Raw genomic sequence first — 26116 nt, forward strand, 5'->3', positions numbered from 1 at the left:
ATGGTCATCAACAGAATCAGTAAAATCAGTGTTATGAGCACAGCTGGGTGACACTCTAGAGATCTTGGATCCACTAACTTAGCTTGCAACACTACACAAAATAAACAAGCGCCCCAACCCCTCCCAATGCACCACTCTTATTGTGTAGGAGGGTCTATGAAGTGAGCAGCATAATGGTGCCCTCCAGAGCTAGATGTCCCTACAATGTCTTTACATCTTCAGGCTCTTGCACAAAGAGGGCTTTCTTTTTCCTCATACAAGTTCGAAGAATGTGTGATGAAATGTGTTCTCACCAGCAATCTTGTTGTTACAGATTGGCTATCCAAAATGTACAGGACCAGAAGTGTTTCAGGATTTGTTAGAGTTCTTTAAAGTTTGGAACATTTGCACAAACTTTATCAGTCAAGTACTAAACTACAAATCTAAACTCATAAGCTCCCAAATCTAAAATTTTGGGGGTGCCACATGCTTGAGGACATTGAATTTAGGGTATATTTCAGATTAAGGATGCTTGCTAGGCACCACAAGTCATCTCTGCTCTTTTCTTCTAATTCACCCCAAGAACTTCACTGCTCTGCCATCACAGCCACTGCCCGCACTCACTCTTAATCTACCAGAAATGTAACCAACCACCTGCCTTTGAACACTAACTACCAAGCTCACCTAGACTTTCTCTAAACATGCATAATCATGATTGTGTAATTTACTTCCCTTGCTATGACCTGACAAGATCCAACTCAGTGATGTTTAGGTTTCTTGCAGTTTCCGTACATACAATTTATGTCTTTACTACTAAAGAAGTTTTCTAAGAAATTTGGAGCTGTTTCCAGTATTTTAAAATAAAAGTCTAAAAGTTACACCAGGCATGATGACACAAACCTGCAGTCTCAACATTTGACAGGTGGAGGCAGAAAGATACAAAGGGCAAGGGCATCCTTGGCTACATAGTGGGTTCAAAGTCAGCATTTTTGTAGGCAGTCTTTGTCTGAACAGCTTTGGTTACTTTCAATCTAGCTTTTCAGGGGTATGTGATACTTGGAGTTTTAAAACCAAGAGGGGGAGATATACAAATTACTTTGCAAAATGCAAAAATAAAGCTAAACACCCACTTCCAAACAAAACATAATATTCACTAAATAAAATTCTAACAAACTCCTGAAGGGCTTACAGTTTAGAACAAATGATGTAACTCATTTACCTAGGTGTGCACATGTCACATATACAAGCCTATACACACACAACTAAGGTGACAAACAGGCAAACACACATACAAAGCATTGCTACAGCTCTAAAATGTGCAGTGACTCCTGAATATGCAGTCCTTGAGGGAAAAAAAAAAAATCACAATGCTCCAAAAAGTGGATAGAATTTATAAGCAGAAAGTGTGAAGATGAATGTGAAACAGGAGAAAGACAATCTCAGACAACAAAATCAATATTCAACACCTGGTTAAATTAGCTAATGTCTCTGCACAAACATCATCAAGGAGGAAGAAGAAATCAAGCATAAGCAAGTTTGGTACACACTGAGCCGTGTATAGATATTCATTCATTCTCTCTCTCTCTCTCTCTCTCTCTCTCTCTCTCTCTCTCACACACACACACACACACACACACACACACAGAGGCATGTGTGCACACACACAGATTGTATTTTATTTTATATGTATGGGTACCATGAGTGTGTTTGGTGCCCAAGGAGGGCAGATGCCCTGGAGTTACTGATAGTTGTGAGCCACCATATGGGTGGTGGGAACTGAACATAGGTCCTCTGGAGGAGCAGCCAGTGCTCTAAATTGCTGAGCCATCTCTCCAACCCTCAATCTATTTTAAAAAATTCATAAAGAGATGATGTCAGAAATACACAAAGCAGATCAAAATATGCCAATAACTTGATGCTTATGAAATTAAATTCTGTGCAAGTATAAGAAGATATTTGACTGTGGGGTTTTATGCAACAGTAGACTTGTACAAAGTGTTCTGTAAGGAAGAGGAACTCAGGCAACGCAGATGAAGAGGGACTGCAGTGGTAGGTTTAGTAAGAGCTAGCAATCTCTAGTCCAGATGCTGCAAGGACAGTGTGATTCTAGCAACTGAATATAGAGAAGCAAACTGGGCACTTGCTGAACTTTGACTTCTGGTCCACAGAAAAGTTTGAATGAGACTTCTGGTAAAGAGCACTGCTAAAGGGTAATGCTAAGTGATGAGCAAACCCAGCAGGCCACATCTGGTCTACAGGACTTACGAATATGCTGACGGTCCATGGACTCAGTAACAACTGCAGCTTCAGCTACTTCAGGGAACACCCAGAGCTGTCAATCAGGCAGTCACTCCCTCTGGGATCCTCAAACTGACATCATGACAGCTCTGGGTGTGTTAAATCTTCCACCAGCCTAAGGAGAATGTAATCCACCCTTTGACACCCAGAGAAGACTCAAGCCCCCAGTACCCCCAGAGAGCCATCGAACCAGTTGCCAGAAGCCCTGACTGTCATGACTATTGCTCCAGGAGTCTTTACTTGAGTTATGATCACACAGCCACCCTGATCTTACTGTCCTTACTCTAGCTGGAGAAGAGCACCTCCCCCATCCATAACAGCTACTACACTCAGGAGATTGATGAGATTTTGAGGAGCAGCATTCTCATTGGCTCTAGATCATTACCATGGTGGAAGAGTCTGAGCAGTAACACAGAAGCAGGCATCTCCTGGGCATCTCAGCCCTAGCCATACTCAGCAGAGGTATGTTAGCAGAGACACTTAAAAGGCAGGTGAAAAATCCAGATCATAGCCAGGAGCAGAGACTGCAGAGCTGAGGCTATAGGTAAGCAGGAGCTGTGAAGAGCCAACACAGCAGTTGCTGCAAGCTCCAGACACCATTGAGAATCACTAGCTCCAATGCTCCAGTGCTGAAGAGTCATACACTCACTGACAGCTGACAGGCCCAATACCCTGAAGCCGAGGCTTTCTAGCAGGAAGAGCTGAGTGTCCTCGCACCATAACCTCAAAGCTACATCAGCGGCTGGGTACTGAGTCAGTAACATTGAAGGCTCAGGAGCTGCCCAGGGTCCCTGCTTATGCTTTCCATCGCATAGGAAAAAGAACCAGAAGTGGACTGGTGATGACAGTGGACACGAGCTTTCCACAGCCTGCCTGTGGAGGAGCCATTGCGAAAGCACATAGAAGGTTGATTATTAAGGCTTAGAAATGATAGCATCTGAATATCTTGAAATTTGAGTCAAAGAAATTCCCTAACATTATATTTGGAGAAGGATCAAAAATGACTTCAAGGTTTTTCAAGTGTACTTAAAAAACTGCACATAACTGAATCTGTCTAAGTCTATCCTAGCTTTTACTTACTAAAGGGAGCCAGACACGAAGAACTGCCTAGTAAATTTTACCAAGTACAGAATTCTCCTGTGGCCAGGCTCATAACCTCCCAATGATCCTTGTATAACTTCAGATTGTTAGCATGAAGTTGGCTATGTGGACTATAATTGTTTCTTCATTCCAACAATCCCCACTAATCAAATATGTGTGCTTTGTATGAACAAAGTATGACAGAGGTTGCTTATTACCCATGAAAATGCACAAGACTACATTAGAAACTGATTTATCTCACTTAAAAGACGAAGTTATATTTAAAGGTTAGCTATCTTTGTTCAAGGTCACTTAGTGAGCAAAAAAGCTTGCCTTTGCCTAGATGACTCCAAAGCCAATCTGTCAACTATACTATAACATAATACCCTTGAGAGGCCACCACTGTTAAAGTTCTTAGATTGTCTAGCCTTCCCTCCACTCCTCCTATAACTAGGTTATTGAAATAGAAACATCACTTGATGGTGGTACAAATAACTTTTTAGAAAGAAGAATCTCAGGCTGGAGAGATGGCTCAGCCTTGAAGAGCACTGATTGCTCTTCCAGAGATGTCCTGAGTTCAATTCCCAGCAACCACATGGTGGCTCACAACCATCTGTAATGGGATCTGATGCCCTCTTCTGGGTGTCTGAGAACAGTGACAGTGTACTCATACATAAAATAAATAAATAAATAAATAAACCTTTTAAAAAAAGAAAAGAAAAAAAATACAGTCTTGCATTCTCAGTTGGAAAGATGACAAAATGTGCCTTGTTTTGCTGGGGGGAAAAATCAGAAAATAAAACAAAGCTGTCCTTCTGAGAGGCTTTTCTATTCACATTATAGTATTATGGACTTCCTTGAGATAATAATAACCCAGTACTGGGCCACTGAACAACCTTATCACTCAGACCCTGCTAACAGAATTCTCACACCACAGTGGTTTGGTTTTTCCTTTCCCCAGAGAAAACAGTATCTGCTTTCTGCCACTCTTCACCAGGCTAACTCAGGTGTACTCTTGACAGCTCAGCTTGGGAATCACTTCCAGAGATGGCTCCAAATTCCCTTACAAACTCCCAGAAGACTAAGCATAATCCCACCATAATCTACTCATGAGGTTCCCGCTTGCCATCTCACTGGCCCTTACTGAAACAGACACTTAGAAACTGCTTTTACTAAACAGCACTGGCTCCCCATTTGGGCCCACGCAGTAACCAAATGCTGGAGGAAAGCTTGGCATCTCTTCCTTCTTTCTGTACCTGTCCTTGTTCTTTGGCTGCTGAAACCATGTCAATGTGCATTCTGGAATTCCAGGAAGGGCAAGGAACAAACCCTCCACCCCAGATGTTGGCCACTATCCACAAGGGCAGAGAACATCCTGGAACAGAAGTGATCAGCCTGTAGGAACCACAATGGTCCCTTCAGAGAATGACAACTAGGAGAGGACGACAGAGAAGAACAGATACATTTCTCATGCGAGCTAATAGGACCAAAGCTGAGACAAGAGTCAGCAACAGTCAAAACCACACCCTGACCTCAGCTGCTTAATTACATATCACTTGTTCTTTGCCCAATTTCTCCTTTATTTAATCTAAAGTTTTGGCTGAAGACACACTTGGGGGTCACTGGACCATTTATCCGTTCCTCTTCCAAAGTGGCCAACTGCAGTAAGCTTTCCTCCACTTTCACCATTACTTGGAAACAGGCAGATGAGCCCAGCCTGCAGAGGCTGCCAGAGCAAGGGTTTTTTGGCCTAAAAATTCACATTAGATTACTAGTATAAGATCCATGGACCCACCCAATAGTGTTATATCATACTAAGAACAAGAAAAGAAGCAAAATAAAATATTAACTTTCCAAATGTATCTGTATCTACAAATAACATTGGAACTATCTACACAAATTCATTTGCTTATACGGTCTAAACTGACTAATTTTATTATACTATTAATTCAACAACAATTATGTCCTAGTTTGCTTTCAACTACTATGATAAAGACCATGACCAAAAACAACTTAGGGAGGAAATTGTTTATTTTACTTTCAACTCTAGATCAGTCTATCATGGAGGAAAGTCAGAGTAGCATGCAAGGCAAGAACCTGGAGGCAGAAACTGAAGCAGAGGCCATGCAGAAATGCTGCTTACTGCCTTGCTCCTCTTGACTCAGTCTTTTATACAGTCCAGAGACCAGGGATGGTACAGCCTCCTACATCAATCACTAAAAGGCAAAATGCCCCCACAGACCTGCCTACAGGCCAATCTGATCTGGGCATTTTCCCAACTTAGAATTCCTCCTCCCAGATGACCCAAGCTTATGCCAAGTTGACAAAAACTGAACCACTACTAATTACTACAGAATAAACTATTTAACTGTCTATAGAAAGGAAGATAAAATAACATCACCAACAGAAATTAGAACACGATACCAATGCTTCCCACTAGCATTTATTTAAAGATCACACAGATATGAGCACTCAAGATTAAGACAGCAATCATATAAGGGAGAAAACAATGCTACGTATTAGGATTAATCCTAATATCACAACTCTCCCCCTATCAGCTAGTTTGTTTTCTAAATAACACACCACACCCACCCATGCACTGCAAAGAACTCATTGGAATTCTAGTTCTGAAATATCTGAATTTAAAGAGTAAGGAAGTGTTTAAAGATCTAAGCTACATACAAATGTTTACAAGTTATAGCTGACCACTTTTTTTATCTTTCTTCTGGGGGTGGGGGGGGGGAGGTGCTGTTTTATCTGGAAGGAGGTGGTATCTGTACCAAAGCATTCATGTGGAGAGAAGTCAATGGACAACCTGCAGGAGTCAGTCACTCCTCTCTGTAGGTGGCCCTAAGCATGGGGATCAGGCTGCAGTTTAGGTCTGGTGTCTTTACCTGCTAAGCTGGCTTGCTCATCATTTCTTTTGCTAAAGCATCTAAAAAGTGGTTAAAAAACAAAAATCCAAAACTCAAGAAAACTGACCCCAACAATACTTCACTTCCATTATGCCACTATGGTTCTCTCTTGTAGCCCAATGTTCCAGTTCAAATTTCTTTTCTACATAAATCTTACATAAATGCTTCCCTAACTTACCAATTTCCCTTCCTCTGGATGGAGCCAAACCTACCTTGAAAATGACAATGTCACAACCCTTGACTTTCACTCTTGAGTTTTAGACTGCATAAACAATTTACAATAATAAAGCCAAACACTGGCCTTTCTTTTCAAGTTTCGTTTTATTGGATAACTGATTTCCTATGGGATTACTGGCACATTGAGTTAAAAAAACATAAAAATAAATAAGCCAACAAACAACTTTCTCCAAGCTGACAACAAAGAAACTAATTGACTAACAAGTCAATTGTGAAATTACATAATCTGAATCTTAATCACAGTGAACACTTTTTCCCCAGGGACTATGAAAAGATAACAAATGATTCCGAAAAGTTGTATAAAATCACTATTTGTCTCACATCGAGGAAAGGGCTCACAAAGGGCTCGTTTCTAGTTGAAATATTTTCTCCTGTTATTGGGTTGTTGTCCCAAAAGATTAACTGCCATGTCTTTCCTGCTATGTTGCTTAAATGTTCATTAATGAACGAAACAAACCTGAAAAGTAACATGATTTCTGTCTTATGTATAGTCCGTGGGCAACCGCACCCCAAAATTCTATACAGTGTTTGAGACGTGAACATTGGTTACAAAACACCAGAGAACCGCATATACATCGTGATTACATGTTGGGTTTTTTTTCTTTTTACTTTTGTTTTTAAGAACCCTCCTCTCAAAAAAATAAAAACAAAGGTGAGAGGGAAGAACCTTCTAAACTTTTGATACGACCTTTGTTCTCATTTTTAAAATCTGCCAACTAAAAAGAGCAAGGTTCGCGTGTTTTGCTCACTTTTTGTGAAGACACTTTTTCTCAAACTCTTGCAAAAAGTACTGATTACGATATGAAGACTTGCCGCTTTCCCAGAACAGCGCTTTTAACTCATTGAAACTCCAGAATAGTTTACCAAGATTTCCTCCGACACCGCCTCCACCTCCTCAAAAAAAGACTTGTTAAATTACGTGAAACAAACCCAATTCAAGTAACTGGAGAATCAAGTTTCCCAAGATAAAGACTTCTGAAATTCGATGTCCCTGCAACCCTTCTTCCTATCTTCACCTATGCTCTCATCCATAGCACAGGGCCAATTTTCAAGCCAAATGAAAAACTTTATTTAAAAAACAACAACACTCTAAGGGGCCCAGCGGACAATGCGCCCGAATCCGGCCGCCTACCCAGAATGGCTCCAACAGGACAAGCCCGGGGAGTTAAGGTCTTCTGCGTGTCCACCAGGCTGCAGGTCAGATGCCCCAGAGCCCGCCAGGGTGCTCAGGGTCTGAAGAACTTTCCGCGCCCCAGAGCTGGCTCCCTGAGCGCGAGCGGCCAGGAAGCGAGGGCCACGCCGTGGTCGCCGTGGTCGTTCCACTCACCTGCCCATTCTCCGAGCCGCGGGCCGACCCAGGCCTCGTTGCCCACGCACCACACCTGGAAGGCCCTGAAGACCGAGTATGAGGCTCGCAGGGCCAGGTAGGCAATGGTGCTCGCGCCCACCCAGTATAGGAAGCCGGCCACCGGGAGAGTGTTCTCCATGACTCGTGACTAGGCCTTACTACTACAGTGAATGGGAATGGAAAAAAAAACAGAATGAATGGAACGAGGAACGTAGAGGCGGTGCCGTGACGGCAAAAAAAAAAAAACGCAGCGGACAAACGCCGCTCTTTGAACGCTTTAGGTCTAAGACCCGCCCATATAGTCATTGCCTTGTGGCCATTGGTGACTTCCCGTTCCTATGGGCTTACTGTGTCTCCCGTTGGTTAGCTCTGTCTCGTAGCCCCGCCCACGCTCCCCTTCGGCGTCCTCAGCGCCGCATTTCCGTATTAAGACAGTGGGTCGCTCACAAGCCACTCACTGTTTGGCTCCGCCCACAAGCTTTTCGTCGCACCACCGAAGCGCAGGGATCTCTCATTGGCAGAGGTGGCCCTTACGACTACAGAAGGCTGCTTGCTGATTGGCCAATGATACCTAACCTTTAGCTCACGTTTCAGGAAGGAATGGAACCGGAAAGGGAAGATTGTCATAGAAGTTTGCCAGCAGCTGGAGAGTGGTCTTATGGTTATGCCTTTATAATAAAAGCTCTCAGATCCCTGTTTATTTCTTGAGCTTCTCGGATGAAGGCTTACGGTTCTCCCTTTGTCTGCGCTGCACGCACTCGCTCCATTTTCTGAATGACTGCCTTAGCTTCCACAATTAACTTTATACTTGTTCCCAAGAATTCCAGAAAATTTTACTATGTAGTAGCGTTAAAAGTTGTAAGATGAATGAAAAGTATTGTAGAAGAACAGAGCTTATGGAGCAATTCTGGGAAACGCTTAGTTGTTTAAAAAAAAAAAAAAAAAAAAAAAAAACTGGACCTGATCCAGTAAAAACCAGAGTCAGTTTATTTTTGTTTTGTGGGAGGACGGCTGGAGTGAAGTTATTTTAAAGAGATATTCGTGTCCTTTACTTTTACTGTAAAACTATCAAAACAATGGAATCAAAACAGGAACCCATCCACCCCCTCCTAGGGATTTCATGCTGGAGTAAAAGAAAACCTAAAACCTGGGCAAACTTCTAGAAACACCTTACAGGGGAGGCAATGAAGGGCCAGTGGTAGGCTGGACCATGCTTTTACTGGGACTGCTTAGATATGTATTACTCTAGCCCATTCTTAAACCATGACTGCACATCAGAACCTAAAACATGGCTTTGGTGGGAGGTACTGGTTCTCTTTATACCTCTTTCCAAATCTTTTTTTTTTTTTCTTTTCTTTCTTCCCGCCGTTCTTCACTATTAATTCGACTGTTTTAGCTGACTTACGAAGGACAGGTGGCCGAAACTCATTTGTTGATGCACAAGCTGTGGCCCTGAGTCTGATAACAGGCCCTATGCTTGAACAGCAAGTGCTTTACCTGTACACCAAGCAATCTCCCCTGCCTTGAAGGGAAGTTTTAAAGGGACACAAAAATCTGATGTCTGGAAGAACATAGAAGTACTTCAGCAAAATACCATGGGCCAGGGAGACAGACACACACACACACAAACAAGTGGAGTCTCTATTCAGGCTCTACTTAGAGGTCCAGGTGCGTATTTAATATCTCCCCTCAAGCTCAATACATTTATTGTTTGTTTGTTTGAGACAGGATGATGTCAAATATCCCAAGCTGCCTCTACCTCCTGGTTTGGGATTCCAGGTTTTTTTTTTTTTTTTTTTTAATTCAGTGCTGAGGATTGAACCCAGGGCTTTATACATGCGAGTCAAGTACTGTATTGACTGGGCTACGTTCTCAACCTAAAGTTAATGTATTTAAAAATAAAACTCACACCTGCCCTCATATACCTCTTCTGGTGGTTTGAATAGCAATGCCCCTCATAGGCTCATGTGTTTGAAGACTTGTTTTCCAGTTGATAGAATGGTTAGGGAAGGATTAGAAGGTGTGGCCTTGTTGGAGGAGGTGTGTCACTGGGGGTGGGCTTGAGGTTTCAAAAGTCCATGCCATTCTAACTTAGCTCTCTCTGCCTCTTGCGTACGGATCAGATGTGAGCTCTCAGCTGCTTCTCCAGAGTCATGCTGGCCTGCCTGCTGCCATGCTCCCTGCTATGATGTTAATGGACTTGCCCTTGAAACTGTAAGCAAGACTCTTAATTAAATGCTTTTGTTTATAAGTTGCTTTGAGCATGTTGTCTCTTCATAGCAATAGAACAGTAACTAAGACACATCTTAACTAAGACCCATCTCCTTAACTGGACCACTCTTCATGATTTCTCTGAGATGCAAAACCTAGGGGTCAACCTTCTTTTCTATTAAATTCTCATAACCAGTGCTTCAACAAGTCTTATTCACTCTGTAAACAAAATACACCATGACAGATTTCTTAGCCCTGCTACTGCCAACTAATGCAAATCTCCAGTGTTTTATCTTTGAATATGGTAATGGAGTCATTATTAGTCTCTCTAAAACTATTTTGGCAAACAAATTTTGTTGCTGTAGAATTGCTTTTAAACAATGTATAAGAAGGTGGGCATAGTGGTGCATAACTTTAATATCATTATTCGAGAGCCAGAGGCAGGTGGGCCTTTGTGAGTTCAAGGCTAACCTTGTCTATATACCTAATGAGTTCCAGGCCAGCCAAGTAATACCTTGTTTGGAAAAGAAAGGGGAAAAAAGGAAGGAAGGAAGGAAGGAAGGAAGGAAGGAAGGAAGGAAGGAAGGAAGGAAGGAAGGAAGAAAGAAAGAAAGAAAGGGAAAAAAGACACATAGAGAATCAGACACAACCACATTGGGTCTTCAGAATCATTTATTTAAAAGATTTTAAAGTTGAAAATACTCTTTAATGTAAGCAACGTGAATTAAGAGCATTGCATTGTAATAGTACACAAAGATTTCCATTGATGTTCATTGGCAGTTTTTGTACATTTTGATACAAATTTCTACAAGTCCATAGTCAATTTTCACAGCAAAACCAGGAGTATTCCACTGTATAAAAAAAATTTTCATAATTAGGAAACTTCATTGAAGTTGGGTGTTTTTAAGAATACCATCATAGCTTAACAATTGAGACACAAGCCTAATCCTTCATTACCTGTTCTTAAAAGCTCTGCCATCTACTGCAATATCCAATCTTCAGTAGAATATAGTTCAACACATTGAGTTTGGTTTTTGCTTTCGGCAGGGTCTCATGTGGCCTAGGCTGACCCTGAACCCCTTATACCTAAGCTTCTGGTCCTCCTGCCTCTTGAGTGCTTGAATCCCAGGTGTGTACCAATAGAGCCAATTTCCTCTGTGCCGGGGAAGCACTCTGCCAACCAGCTGGACACAGTGAGCTTTGGTTCGATTCTCACATCCAGTTGTCAAATCCTGGGTTGAGGAGGAAAAAAACAAAACAGTTCTGCGATGAACAAATTAATTTAAAACAAATACTACCTTTACCATTTGGTTAATTAGAAGTTAATAGCTGGCTTCCTTAAGCAGTAACACATTACCATAAGAATAGTGTGCTTTCATGTCAAGTGTCTGCCTGTGTATCACAGCATTCAGACACATCAGCCCTACTCACCACAAAGACAACAGCTCTTTAGTAAACCTGCAAGGACCCCTAAATGCCATGGTCTAGCTTGAGAAACACATCATCTTGAGAGCTCATCTGAAGGTCCAGCAGTGATGGGCAGCTGTTCACAGGCTTTTGACTAAAGTCTGACCTACTTGGCCTACCCTTTTTTGAAGGGAAACAGAGGAGGAGTGTATCTGGGAGAGATGGAAGGTAGGGAAGAGGGTCTGAGAGGAGAGGAGGGAGAGGAAACTGCTGGTCACTATGTAATACATGAGAGAAGACTAAAGAGTCAGACCTTCTTTATCAGAGAAACTCATCCTCTTTCCCCATGCCCACAACTTTTGGAGGGAAGAAGAGAGCATTAGTCTGGCCAACTAGATTAGCTGAATCTACCCTGGCACTCACTGGGTGATATGTCACAACCAGATCACTCTTCTATCCTACAAGACATTCTGTACCTAAAAAAAACTCCAGGGCTCTTTCTGTTCAAACAGAGCTTGAACTCAATACATGGCCACTTCTATAAACATAGTTTTCAAATAAAACTGAGATCAGTCCATTTGTTAGAGCTTTATGGATAGTGAGATGGCTCAGTGGGTAAAGGTGCTTGGCACCAAGCCTGGTGACCTCAGCTAGATTCCCAAAGCCCCACATGGTGGAGAGAACCAATTCCCTCAGGCTGCCCTCTGACCTATATAAGACATCACTGTTTGCTTCCCTTTCACCTAGTTACAGCTGGTTTAATGTGGCGATGATTTTGTTTTAAGATAACTGGAGTGATTACTCAATCTGGTGATACAATACAGTGAAGTGATTACTGGGCAAGACAGATATGTCAAGACACATCAGCTACCAATCAGGAAAGGTGGTAAACAGCTTGGCACCCTTTTCTGTTTTATTTAAGTCTGTATGAGCCTGTGAACTGAAAAAATAAGGCAGGTGGCAAGGCTGTGGTTTTGCTTATTATACTTATTTATTTGTGTGTGTGTATGTGTGTGTGTGTGTGCTTGTGGCATGTTTGTGTATGCTTTATCCATGTCTTACTGACAGACAAAACCTGCAAATATTAGGACAGTTCCACAAGCAAACACAGAGAGTACAGAGGAATGTGTATTCTTTGTTTTTCTTCGCCTAAATGCTCATGTTCACAATGGATTCATCATCTGCTGATGGATTGTTTTCCCCTCCCAAAGAATTTTGTTAATTTGATTTCTATTGCTTTTGTCTAGTTCTTTTTTTTTTTCCTCTCTTTATTTTCTTGGTAAATATACTTGATGCATACAAAAAGACTACGTAAAATACAAACCTGTTATACATGGGTATAGTGGTGTTTGCACAGCACTTAGAAGGTTGAGACAAAAGAGTCCAGAGTTCGAGGACAGCTTGAGCTAGATAATATAACTCTGTAGCAGACCAAAGAGAAAATGTTATTTATGAAGCAAACTGCAATGGGAAATGGCAAACTAACCACCCAAGAACTGTCCTAAACCCACTTTTATCACAAATACATATATTTAGGTGTCTGTAGGGAGAAATATACAGATACACAACACTGCTTAATTTGTTTTATTTTTAAGTTTTGCTTCATAAGCATCATATAGTGGATGCCGGGGCATCAGTCCAGCTGTACCTTACAGGACTAGGACATTTGCTCTCACATTAGCCAGAGTGTTGGTTGTTGAAGGCCCACAGTTGTGTCCCTCCATGAGCATTGTCCTCAGCCAGTGGAGCCGCTTTACCTCCTCCACAGTGGGAGCTTGCACACGGAGACTGGTAGATGCAGACCCACGAAAGTCTGAACCCTTTACTTTATGTATAGATACTTCTGAAAAGCCCTCCCAGCTTCAGGGCTCCCTGTCACATTGCCTGAGGCCTCTATTGTAAGTGGTCTCAGTTCAACTCCTTCAGCTGAACCCTTCTTCCCTTACAGATGCTGTCCCCAGAGCACTCCATTAGAGAGCTTGAACAACCAAATCTCAGCCTCAGAGTCTGTTCCCTGAAAAACCTGTCGCTGGTTGCAACATGTCTCTTCAGAAGACCTAGCCACCTTCCAATCTGAAACAGATATCCCTATTTGGCAATAAGGTCTTTGGGAATATGAAGAGTTGTGATGATTTTATACTAAGTATGGATAGCTTTAAATCCTATCAGCCCTCATAGAGAGAGTCAGATATGGAGCAATACAGAGAGGTAGAGAGAAAAAAAGCCAAGTGGGAAAAGAGGCTGACTAGAGGCTGAATATAGAGGAGCAGCCTCGAGCCAAGGGGTGTTGATGATTGTTGACAACTGAAAAAGCCAGGAAGAAGAAAAGAAACGTGTGTGTGTGTGTGTGTGTGTGTGTGTGTGTGTGTGTTCATGTTTCTGTCTCTCTGTCTCTCTCTGATTCTCTGTGTTTGTATCTGCCTCTGTGAGTTGTGTGTGTGTGTGTTTGTCTCTGTTTCTCTGTGTCTGTATCTGTCTCTGTGAGTGTATCTTTGTGTTTCTGTCTCTCTCTGTCTCTCTGTCTCTCTGTCTCTCTGTCTCTCTGTCTCTCTGTCTCTCTCTCTCTCTCTCTCTCTCTCTCGTGTGTGTGTGTGTGTGTGTGTGTGTGTAAGCCAAAGGTCATTATCACATTATCACATGCCTTCCTCCATTACTCTTCAGCTTAGTTTTTGAGACAGAATCTCTCATGGACCCTGGGGTTCACGAATTTGGATAGAATGGCCAATTAATGAGCTCCACATCTGCCTGACTGTACTTTCCAGTGCTGGAGTTATAGGCATGTGCCACAGCACCCATGTTTTACATGGATACTAGGAATCTGAACTGAGTGCTTGTTGGTGATACTAGGAATCTGAACTGGTGCTTGTGAGCAACCACTTCACCAACTGACTCATCCTCCTGGTCCCCAAGAAGTGTCTACTCTTTAATGTTGTTCTATCTGTCCTGATAGAAATGAAGTTACTTTAAAGAGACACATGTGTCTCTCTCCTGCCTAACAGACTATTGAACAATGGTCTATTGGAACTATGTTGACTATTGAAACAATGGTCACCAAGAAATTGGGGTCACCTCTGGAATATCAGCTAGAAAGAAAAGACACAAGTATAATGCCTATCAGAAGGGAACTCTTCTCCTGGGACAAGTTGCCAGACAACTTTGCAAGAGAGACTGGAGCAGAGACAATGATGGGTCAAAGGTTGGTAGGACTACACCGTGACTTGAACTGCTTAGCTATCCATACTTCTTGCCTTCTATTTAAACCTAATCCTCAGGACCCCAAAGATGGACTTAGAGGGTCAGCTGGACCACTTTGTTTCTCTTTCAAATAAGAGGACAGACATTGAATGAATATCTTTTCTGCTTTTCATAATTGCTTGTCTCTTTAATTGAAGTGTTGACCATGGTTGCTGATCCTTGCTTTGTTGAGGATGCCAGGACCCAGGTGCTCTAATCCACACTCTGATAATATAGTGAGACTAATGTTTGAATATAGTTTGCCCCAAAATGCGCTATGTAGACACCTTGATTTCAGTCTACTGAGACCCACACTGTTTTCTAGTCTCTAGAATACCTGTAATAAGCATGTGTGGTACTGGTTTAAGCCACTAATCTGTGATCATCTGTAACTTCAATAAAGTTCAATATCATATGTGTTTGTGTGATAAGGCCCTTTCTATGAGGCCCCCAGATTCCAATCTATGACAAAGTTTCCTTTTCTTAAAAACACTCACACACGGTTTTTTACTGTATGAGTACTTTGCCTCCACATATGGATGTGTGCCATGTCTGTGCCTGGTGTCCTAGGAGATCAGAAGAAGGCACTGAATCCTCTGGAACTGGAGTTACAGATAACTGTGAGCCACCATGTGGTGCCAGTTCTTGACTTAGAGTGGACCCCAATGAAAAACTTACACACTTTGTCATACTCACATTATACAAGTTCAGAAGGAAAGAACAATACTAGCCCAACAGCTGTTAGACACCTGGAAATAAAACTTCATAGCCTCAGCTTCAGTCAGAGAGAAACTTCCTTTTCCTCTTGTTTACGTGTGCACTGTATATGCACGTGTGTTGATGGGCGGAGGCCAGAGGTCTACGTCAGGAGTCTTCCTTGATTGTTCTGCATCCTCTATGTTGAGACAGGTCTCTCACTTGAGCCCAGAACTCACTGGTTTGACCCCACTAGCCAGCCCTCTTGCTCCAAAGATCCTCTGTCTACACCTCCCACACATGGGGATTCAAAACTGGCCAGGATACTCACTAAATATTTATGTGGGGCTGGGAATCAGGTCTTCATACTTACTTGTGCACAAGTGCTTTAACTGCTGAGCCATCTCCCCAGCCCCTAGAAAAACTATTTTTTTAAATCAACATTTAAGTGATTCTAGGGTGTTGGTTTCTATTTCCAACCTATATGCGGTCTCAGATATTACTAGAAATTATCTTATTGGTGACTAGTTCCATATCTCATTATCCCTGCATATCATGTATGTTTATTTAGGCTACAAATGAACACTCCTTGAGAAAGTTCCACAGCATGGATCTATTTTTGGTCTGATTTACAAGAGCAAGAGACTTAACGTCAATGTTTTTACCAAGTCCTTCTGAATAAGCTACTCATTTGTCATTTCATGAGTGAGATATTTTAATAATTTAAATGGTAATGTTCAAAAAAGACTTGCGTTCCAAAGACTACTTCTTATTCATAGAAGTGGCGAGATAAGCTGGTCTTAACTTATGAAACAGTGCTGCTATAATTCACTGCAAACTTATAGAGGGAGGAAAACAAAGATTGTGGACAGATCACAATTTTGAATACAGTTCACAAGTACATAGATAACATAGCTCAGTGGGTGGGTACATGTGCCTGCTGCACAAACATGAGGGATGAGTTCAAATACCCCACGTCCACATAAAAAACAGCATATACACACCACACATATGACCACAAAAATAAAAATAAGTAAAAATCTACTAGCAATACTTTTTTAGTTTCAAAAATTTAGCTGACACTCAAAAAGATTTGCAATTGTTTTAATATTTCCTATGCCATTTAGATTCCTTCTTGCTGTCCTGGAGCCAATGTTAGGGAGGCATCATCATACTTCCTTAATTCTGAGACCATAATCTCTTGACACCAACATAGAGACAAATCCAAGAGTGCCCCAGACTTTTATTGTCTATGGATTAGATATTCAAACCATATGCAGATAACTTCTTTCTTTGCTTGCCTGCAGGTGAGAACATTCAATGATCCACGTGGTCCACATACTCCTGAACACCAACCAGCTCAGGAGTGGCTCCACCATAAATGGGAACGTTTACCTGCTCACTGGATGTGACTGACATTCTGACTTTGTCCATTACATTCCCCAGGGAATCTGCTGTGCCTCCAATTTAAATTTAATCACAATTCTGTCCTTGCTCAAACCGCATATCCAGTCTCCTCTGCTTTAAGATATAAACCGAGTCTTAATCTAATAGGAGGAGAAAAATAAATTTTGAGATGGTCTCACTAAGTAGCCCTGGCTGCCCAGAAACCAGGCTTGGTCTTGAATTCACAGAGATACACCTTCCTCTGACTCCTGAGTGCTGGGATTCAAGGCATGCCACCAGTTAAAGTTTTATATACATTAGAGTGGTTATTTTTTAATTTTTAAAAAATACACCATGTGTTATGCTCTTACATTAGTCTAGGCCCTGAATTTAGTGCTATGGAAGATACAAAAACCCAGAAATCACCCTTCTTTTTATGTTTTTTAAAATTTCATATGCATTGGAGTTTTACCTGCATGTATGTATGTCTGTGTGAGGATGTCGATTTTCTGGAACTGGAGTTACAGACAGATGTGAGCTACCATGTGGGTGCTGGAAATTGAACCTGGGTCCTCTGGAAGAGCAGCCAGTGCTCTTAACTGCTAAGCCATCTTCCCACCTCCTAGAGTGGGTTTTAATAATAAAGGAAATCAATGATCTTGTTGCTAAAGAATTTAGGTCTAAAATTTTAATCTCATCCATTTCCCATGGGAAGAAAATTATATATTGATGTCCTGTATCTTGAAATATTTATATATTATCACAAAAATCCCACTTAATCCTTATTTATTAATGAGAGAATAAATTGTTTATTAGTCCCTGCCAGTTTGAAAATAAATAAAAAAGCAAAAACTAGGTCTGGGGAGAAGCTTATTGATATGTCCACTTGACAAGCATGAGAGTCTAAATTCAGATCCCCAGAACACACAGAGAAGGCCCCCCGGTGGTGCACATCTGTAATCTGTAAATGGGGGCCACTGGTCGAGACAGGCAGGTACCTGAAGCTCATTTGTCAGCCATCCTATTTCAAAGAGTGAACAAAACGTTTAATTCCTTTGAGTAAGAAATACAGAAGAGCAGGAAACAATGGGGGCAGATTCCATAATGTTTACTCTTATAAGAAATTACCCACTGTCCCCTAGGTGCTGGTGTCCTATCACTAGTCACTCCACATAAACACATCTTGATTCTATTAGTCTTGTTAGCTAGTTGCTGTGTAACAGTATTTCAAAGTGCTGGGCACTTTGTGAAGTTTGAGGCTAGCCTGGTCTACAAAGCAAGTTCCAGGACAGCCAGCGTGTAAGTTTAATTTTTTCAAACCCTATTTTTAATGATGGCTCTTAAACGTTTTAACCTCCCTTCTAGCCCACCACCACCAGAGGTAGTGGAAGAGAAAGGATATGGGGAAGTGGACCTGTTTAGACAGGTTCTTTTTTGTTTGTTTGTTTGGTTTGGTTTTTTTTGTTCTTTTTTTTTTGTTTTTGTTTTTTTTGGGGTTTTTTGTTGTTGTTGTTTGTTTGTTTTTCGAGACAGGGTTTCTCTGTGTAGCCCTGGCTATCCTGGAACTCACTCTGTAGACCAGGCTGGCCTCGAACTCAGAAATCCGCCTGCCTCTGCCTCCCAAGTGCTGGGATTAAAGGCGTGCGCCACCACCGCCCGGCTAGAGAGGTTCTTTGGAGCAAATCCTATCTGTGTTGTCAGGAAATCAGCAGTTTAGTTCAGAAGCAACAGCTTGATCCACTCACAAACACTTCACAGATACACCAGCAGTCCAGTTCAGTAGAGTTGGGGTAGCAAACATGAATCAGTAGCAGTGGTACTACCTAGCAGAGTCATCCAGGCCTCAGCCTAAACACAAGTCAGCAGGAGGGACCAGCAGGAATGCCAGGAAAAGTCCCAGCTGAGCCTCTCTCATCGAATTGAAGATCAGCAAAGACACAAGCCCAAGATGCCCTGTACAGCGAGCTCCATAAGCAAGCCAAGCTCAGCATCCACCACCGTCCTTCCAATTACTTTTACACTCCCCCCTACCCCAAACACCACATGTCCTCCGAGGGTCTTGGCTCAGCATGTGCCTCTATCTCAGCTGAAATCACTCTGCCAATCAGCCCGAGTCTGAAGATGCAGCAAGAAGCCTCGGCACACCACCAGAAGTACCTTGGTGCGTCTCTCTATGGGGCCCCAACAAATAGAGCTCAACTATGAAGTGCAAGGTGGACCAACACGTGTGTGTCATTAGTGAAGAATCCTTCATCACATGTCGTTTCACGTGCTTGTTTTAGCAGAACATACTTTCTCTGGTTTCAATGAAAGGCTCCTTCATGTGTTTGCCCTAGTAAAACACCATCCAACACAACTGACTTTTCAAAGAACCCGTAAGTTTCCACTTCATCAGAGCTACATAATAGAGAGACCCTGTCTCCAAAAACAGCTAAAAAAAAAAAAAAAAAAAAAAAAAAAAAAAAAAAAAAAAAAAAAAAAAAAGAGGAAAGGAGGGAGGGAAAGTATGAAGGAAGAAAATTAAGTCTCACTATTCCAGCACCTACCAAATGCCAGCATCTCCTCAGCTTGAGGTGGGATATCAGCCCACCTCTCTGTAAGCTGGGATTTTGTCTAGTGTAGGCTGAGCAGGTGTTCTGCATGCTGTCACAATCCATGGAAGTGCATATTGCAAACTACCCTGTTGTGTCTCAAAAATCATCTTCCTGATACCATCAACCACTTCTGGCTCTTATAATCTGGACAGTATTTTTTGTTTGTTTTGTTTTTCACAAGGTTTCTCTGTGTAGCCCTGACTGTCCTGGAAGTCACTCTGTAGACCAGGCTGGCCTCAAACTCACAGAGATCTGCCTGCCTCTGCCTCCCAAGTGCTGGGATTAAAGGTGTGCACCATCACCTGACTTTAGACAACATTCTTTATCTAATAATTTTCCATATGTGTGGTTTGCTTTTCATGTTCTTAATAGAGCATATTCAAAACATAATTTTGTTTTTAACATTGATGAAGTCCAATTTATTTTTTGCTACAATGCTTGCTTTCTGTCTTACTGGAGACTTTGCATTTCAGTTTATGAATTTCTAAAAATCTTTAGCTCTTACAATTAGCTGGATGACCATTTCAAGTTAATCTGTGAATATATTATAAAACACAGGACAGGGATCTTCTCCCCTCATGTGGACCAAGCTCTTCTGGCAGCGTTTGTTGAACAGGATTATCTTCCCCCTACTGACTTGCCTTCACATTTTCGTGAAATCCTTTGGTGTTATGTGTCTATCTCCATTTTGTAATGACCCACTGATTTATACATCCACCATCCTGTAAGAGCCACAGTTTCTCGATTACTTCAGAAATTAAGTTTCAAAGGGAATCTTAAAACCAGGTAATGTTAAACCCCCCAACTCGTTTCCCTTGTCTTGACGACTTTTCTACCTGTATTTTAGAATCAGCTATTTTATTTCATAAAAATATGTAGACCATGAGACATTTTGATTGGGACTGTTTATGGGCCTTTACAGATTCCTGTGAAGAAAGCTGCAGGCTTCCCAGTGTTGGGTCTTACAGTCCACAAGCACCGTATGTCTTTCATTACATAGGTACTCATTCCTCTTAGCAACTTCACACTTCCACTGTACAAGTCACAGGACCACGGCAACTCTTCTAAAGGAAAACATTTCATTGGGGCTGGCTCACAGTTCAGAGGTTCAGTTCATTATCATCCAGGCAGGCATGGCACTGCAGGAGCTGAGAGTTCTACATCTTCAGCCAAAGGAAGCCAGGAGCAGACTGTCCTCAGGCAGCTAAGAGGATGGTCTCAAAGCCCACCCCCACAATGACACACCTCCTCCAACAAGGCCACAATACCTCCTAATAGTGCCACTCCCTGGGCCAACCATATTCAAATCATCACACTGACGAATTTTGTATTTTTTAAATATTTATTTAATGTATGAGTACACTGTCACTATCTTCAGACACACCAGAAAGGAGCATTGGATCCCACTACAGATGGTTGTGAGCTGACCATGTGGTTGCTGGGAATTGAACTCAACCTCTGGAAGAGCAGGCAATGCTCTTAACCACTAAACTATTTCTCTAGTCTGGAATTTCATATTTCTATTGGCGCCACTTTAATGGTTTTTGGTTCCTTGTGAGAATAGGAGCATTTTAAAGGACTTGATACAATCCTCAGTAAAGGTCATAGCAATTTTCACATTCAATAAAATAAACATCTTTGGTCATGCTTTTCCTTCATTAGCTGTCCATGGGGCTCTAGGTATCTGTTCCAATGTGTCTGATATATCTATTGGAACAGTCTGTTGTCAAACATTCTTATATACATTTAAGATGTAGACTGATAGTATTAAGTCACATTAAGTATTGGTTCCATGTTTATTATTTCTGCTAAACACTATTTTAAAAATATATACTTATCTATATGTGCATACCTGAGCATACCACATGTACAACACATGTGTGCAGGAAATCTGATCTGCAGAGTTATAGGCATTTGTAGGCTGACATGTGGGTGCTGGAAACCAAACCCAGGTTTTCTAGAAGAGTCTTCATTGCTATTAACCACTGAACCATCGATCTAGTCCTAATACTTCTAAAAGGCCATGTGTTGTGAATATCTGTGGTCTTCTTTTGCTTCTACCAGATGAATGGTACTACACAACATCCAGTATATTATATCTATAAAACTCCACGGTGATGAATGTCATGTTAGATCTAAGCCCCTGCTGTCAACACTGTGATGCTTATTATTGTACTTGTTTCTCTTTTTCCCTTTTTCGTTCTCTGCCCCATCCCCACCCCACCCCTGAGACAGGGTTTCTCTGTGTAGCCCTGGCTATCCTGGAACTCCCTCTGTAGACCAGGCTGACCTATCAGAGATCCATCTCCCTTTGCCTCCTGAGTGTTGAGATTAAAAACACCACTACTGCCTGGCTGCCTTTGTTTCTTTACACATTTCATCTAGAAGCAATATATTCTGCCAGGCTGTCTTTAGAATGGCTTTACCACTTTATTCATAATCCCCAAGACTTTTCCCTCATGCATCTTTCTAACTTTTTTAGTCTACTGGATATAAAGAATATTGTCGATTTAATTTGGGATCTTCTGATTTCTAATGACCGTGAGTACATTTTTTTTTTTTTTAATGTTCTTAGCTCATTAGACTTACTCTCCTAAAAACTGCCTGTCTATAATCTTGGACTATTGTTCTATAAGAACCTTTAGTTATTTTCATGACCTTGACATTCTTTGTCTCATGTAAATACTAGTTGTCAAATATACTCTCATATTGTTTTCTATTACAAAATATAATCTTTCCCCCAAAATTTGTTCCTGTTACCTGCTGCTGTAAACAAACTGTCCCACACCTTACAAATTACAATAAACTGTTTTACTTTGCTGATGGTTTTTACAGTCTAGAACTGGGTTGGGCCCCATTGGTCCCTCAGACTCACATGGCAGCACAGGGCACTGGTGCTGAAGAGCTTACTGTCTGTGTCTGAGATGCTTCTTCCCCTCTCCTCTTAATGACATCCTCTGGGGGCTTTCCAGGGCACCTTCACATGACTTTGGAGTTCTCAGCAGTGATTTCAGGGAGACATGTCTTACACAGGGGTTAGCTTTCCAATGGCAAGAAAGTTAAGCAGAGAGACTCCAATTTGTCTTTTATCTTTTTTGAAGGTTGGGGAAATTGAACCCCGGGCATCAAGCATGGTAAGTCCATGCTGAGTACCACTGAGTACCACCAGCCTTTTTCTGATCATGTTGCTGAATGGCAGCTGAGGAGGGAGACAGTGTAGCTGCTATCTTTAGAAGACACAATCTGCCACATTGTCATTTAAATATTTTACGTTCTTCAGTGGTTAAACCACAGCTGTCCCTTTCAATGCTCTCCTGATTTGTGAAAACTATTATCTCAGGCTCAATCCTTTTTTAAAAAATAAAACTGTGTTGTGTTTTTGTTCTTTGAGGCAAGGTATCTTGTAGCCCTGACTGTCCTAAAACTTGCTATTTAGACCAGTCTGGTCTTAATCTTTCTTTGTTCCCAAGTGCTGGAATTAAAGGCACACATCACCACACCCAGCTATAATGCTTTCTAAATTTAAGACAGTCTCAATCTGTAGTCCAGGAAGGCATGGAGCACACTATGTAGACCAGGTTGGCCCTGAATGCAATCCACCTACCTAGGTCTCCCAAACCCTGGAACAACAGGTATGAATCACCACCCTGAACCTCCAAATTTCTTTTGGTTTATTTTTTATTTTCATGTATAGGTAGGTGTTTTACTTGCTTATGTTTGTGTGACATACATGTGGTACCCAAGAAGGTCAGAAGAGGGCACTGGACAGTCGTTACCTACATGTAAGTGCTGGGACTAGAACTTGGCTCCTCTGGAAAAGCAGCAGGTAAGCCCCTCTCCAAGTTTTTAGAACACATCTTCAAATAGATTAGTGGGGTTAAATGCATGTTGATTTACTTTTTAAAATGTTATGTTAGGATAAAAAAAAATTCATGTGCCTCAAAAATTGGTATGGAACCATCAAGATGCCTCAGCAGATAAAAGTACTTGCTTTATAAGTATCCGCCTGAGTTCAATCAACAGAACCCATGTTTAAAAAAAAAAAAAAAAAGTGTGGCACGGACCAGAAGTTCCCAGCATTCCTAGGAGATGGGAGGTGGAGACAAGAGAATCTGCAGAGTTGGAAGCCTGCAGGTCAGCTCTCCTGGAGTACAAAGCACAAGGGAAAACAAGGGAGCTCTTTCCTCAACATACTGGACCAAGAACAGATTCCTGAAAATTGACTTCCATGTGTACACTGTGGCATACCTGTGCCTGAACTCATTCATACACCACACACAATAAAAGTCTAAATTGCTATGAAATAAGTAAGATTGATATGAGGTATATAGGATCTTACCTAGGGATAGGTCATTACATAAATATTTAAAATTAACTCCATTATAAGATATTTAAGTAGAAGTGGGGTGTCTGACCCATCGGACCCCCAGCTACGCTGCTTGTGAACAGCTGGAAAACAGACTCCTGTTTTTAAAGACAAGTGTTTTGACCTCTGAGCCTTCTCTCCAGAGCCCTAGAAAATAATTCTAGCAAATGGTTCAGAACAGTTTAAAATCACTGCCTTCATTTTAACCCTTAGTTCAATGGGCCCTTTCCCCCAATACACTGCACACACTCTGTACATTTGGGCAGTAATGAAACATAAAAACTGGCCACTCTTTCAACATAATTTCATTGAAAAATATATGACATTCTCATAAAAAACAAAACAAAACCTCTACAGAACTCCCAGGAAACACTGAGAAGTATAGACTTAGGGGTTTCTTCTAAACTATAAAAGTAGTTTACAGACACTGTTAGATGAGCAAGGATACAGAGTCACTTTATCGTACTGTGAATTCAGGATTTTAATTTTATTTTCAATTCTGTGTACCCAAGTACACATGCCCGTGGAGGCCAAAGCGATGACAAGTAGCTCCAAGTGACCCAGTGTGAGTGCCTGAACTCCAGTCCTCTACAAAAGCAGTATCTGCTCTTAAGCAGGAGCCAAGGCTCCGGTCTCACTCGCACGTGTAAATTTTACTTTAAAAACTTTTATCACTGCGCGCACTTATGTGGAGGTCAGGAGACAAGCTGTGAGTCAGCGCTATGCTTTCACCTTGTGGTTGTAGAAACTGAAATCAGATCATCAGGCTTGGTAGCAAGTGCCCTAATCTACACTGAGCCATCTTGGTGACTAAAGTCACAATTTCTTACATCATCCCAATGAATTTCCACAGTCTACTTATTTCATGAGTGTTAGGCAAGATGTCCTTTCAGATTATTTGCATGAGTGTGTGGCACAAGTGTATGCCCCAGTATGAGTCCATGTGTGCAGAGACAGGGTGGGATCGTTCACTATTTCTGATAACTGAGCCCTGGGATCCACCTGAGACGGGCTTTATATGTGGATGTTAGAAATCTGAGTTCAGGCCTCCCTGCTTTTGCAGCAAGTCCTTTACTCCATGACCTCACCTGAACCCAACCCCACCCCAGGTCTTTAGACTTCCTTTGAAAAAAGGCAAGCCATACATCTGTCTTCACAGCGCAATGTCTACATTGCAGAAAAGGAAACTACATCTTTCTATCCAGAATTTTCTTTCTTTTCTTTTTATAGACCAAACTCTGGTAAGACTTAGCAAAGTCACCGACTCATGTTTTTTCCTAGAATAAAACACTTAAAGCCTTTTAGGTATAAAAATGTAAGAGGATGGGAATTCCTCATTAATGTCGTCATGTTCCTGTGACGAATGCTTTTAAGCGGGTCAAAGCTCATAATTTGGGGGAAACGCTGATTTAATAAAATCATAATAAATATATCATTTAGATATCATTTAAATGTTATTGTTTTGTGACAATGATACACTCTGTAGCCCAGGTTGACCCCAAACTTGTGGCAATCCTCCTGCCTCAGCCGCTAGAGCTGGGATCACAAATGTGGAATACCACTCCCAGTCCTCATTTAAGTTCTAGAACCATAAAACTGTACTGAGGTAGAAAATTGAATGGAAAAGTCAGTTAGGCAGAAACAAACAAAAATGATCATTTATGGTCTTTGACACTGTAGGACATAAAGCCTCTAAGTGGTCATATAAATGCATGCCACCTTGTGAGAACAAAATTTGAAAGCAGCATTGTAACAATAACAAAAATTCAACCTCACTTTCTTACCTATGGGAATGAATCGGTATCTTCTATCAACATTCAGTGTTTTGAAAGTAACTTGTTTTGCTCTATCCTGCCCACTAAAATTACATAACACTCTGCCTTTAAAAAATAATAAGGCCTTAGCTGGAAATGGTGGTACATACCTTTAATCCCAGCATTGGCAGACAGAGGCAAGAAGATCTCTGAATTTAGGGCCAGCCTGGTCTACAAAGTAAGTCTATGACTTCCAGGGCTACACAGAGAAACCCTTTCTCGAAAAACCAATGATAATGGTGGTGACGATGACAGTGACGATGACAATGCTCAGCACACCAAAACTAATTCTGTTTTCAAAATGCAGACTGGAAAACCAACAAATGAAATGCATTAGAGAAAGCTTGAAAAAATTTAAATATCCTCAGGCTTGACCAAACTTTTTTTTTTTTTTTTAGTTTGTTTAGTTTTCTTTTAGACAGAATTTCTCTGTGTAGCCCTGGCTGTCCTGGAACTCACTCTGTAGACCAGGCTGGCCTAGAACTCAGAAATCCGCCTGCCTCTGCCTCCTAAGTGCTGGGATTAAAGGTGTGCACCACCACTGCCCAGCT

The 26116-nt window shown here is 41.5% G+C and overlaps 1 protein-coding gene and 1 long non-coding RNA gene across 2 annotated transcripts in view; both read right to left on the bottom strand.

Annotated features, from left to right (window-relative positions):
* Hsd17b12 (hydroxysteroid 17-beta dehydrogenase 12) overlaps positions 1–8249 on the bottom strand; it is a 125194-nt gene extending 116945 nt beyond the window's left edge. Inside the window, exon 1 of the mRNA XM_034496243.2 lies at positions 7837–8249. Coding sequence (XP_034352134.1) covers positions 7837–7996 — 160 coding nt within the window. The 5' untranslated portion in view covers positions 7997–8249. The remainder of the gene's footprint in view (positions 1–7836) is intronic.
* A 2473-nt stretch (positions 8250–10722) lies between these two features.
* LOC143441373 (uncharacterized) lies at positions 10723–12791 on the bottom strand. The gene is made up of 2 exons (XR_013108709.1): positions 11026–12791; positions 10723–10919 (listed from the first exon to the last, which is right to left on the bottom strand). It is a non-coding gene; the product is annotated as an uncharacterized LOC143441373 (long non-coding RNA).
* Positions 12792–26116: the final 13325 nt, after the last annotated feature.

This window comes from Arvicanthis niloticus, chromosome 2 (assembly GCF_011762505.2).
Source record: "Arvicanthis niloticus isolate mArvNil1 chromosome 2, mArvNil1.pat.X, whole genome shotgun sequence".
NCBI classification, from domain to species: domain Eukaryota; kingdom Metazoa; phylum Chordata; class Mammalia; order Rodentia; family Muridae; genus Arvicanthis; species Arvicanthis niloticus.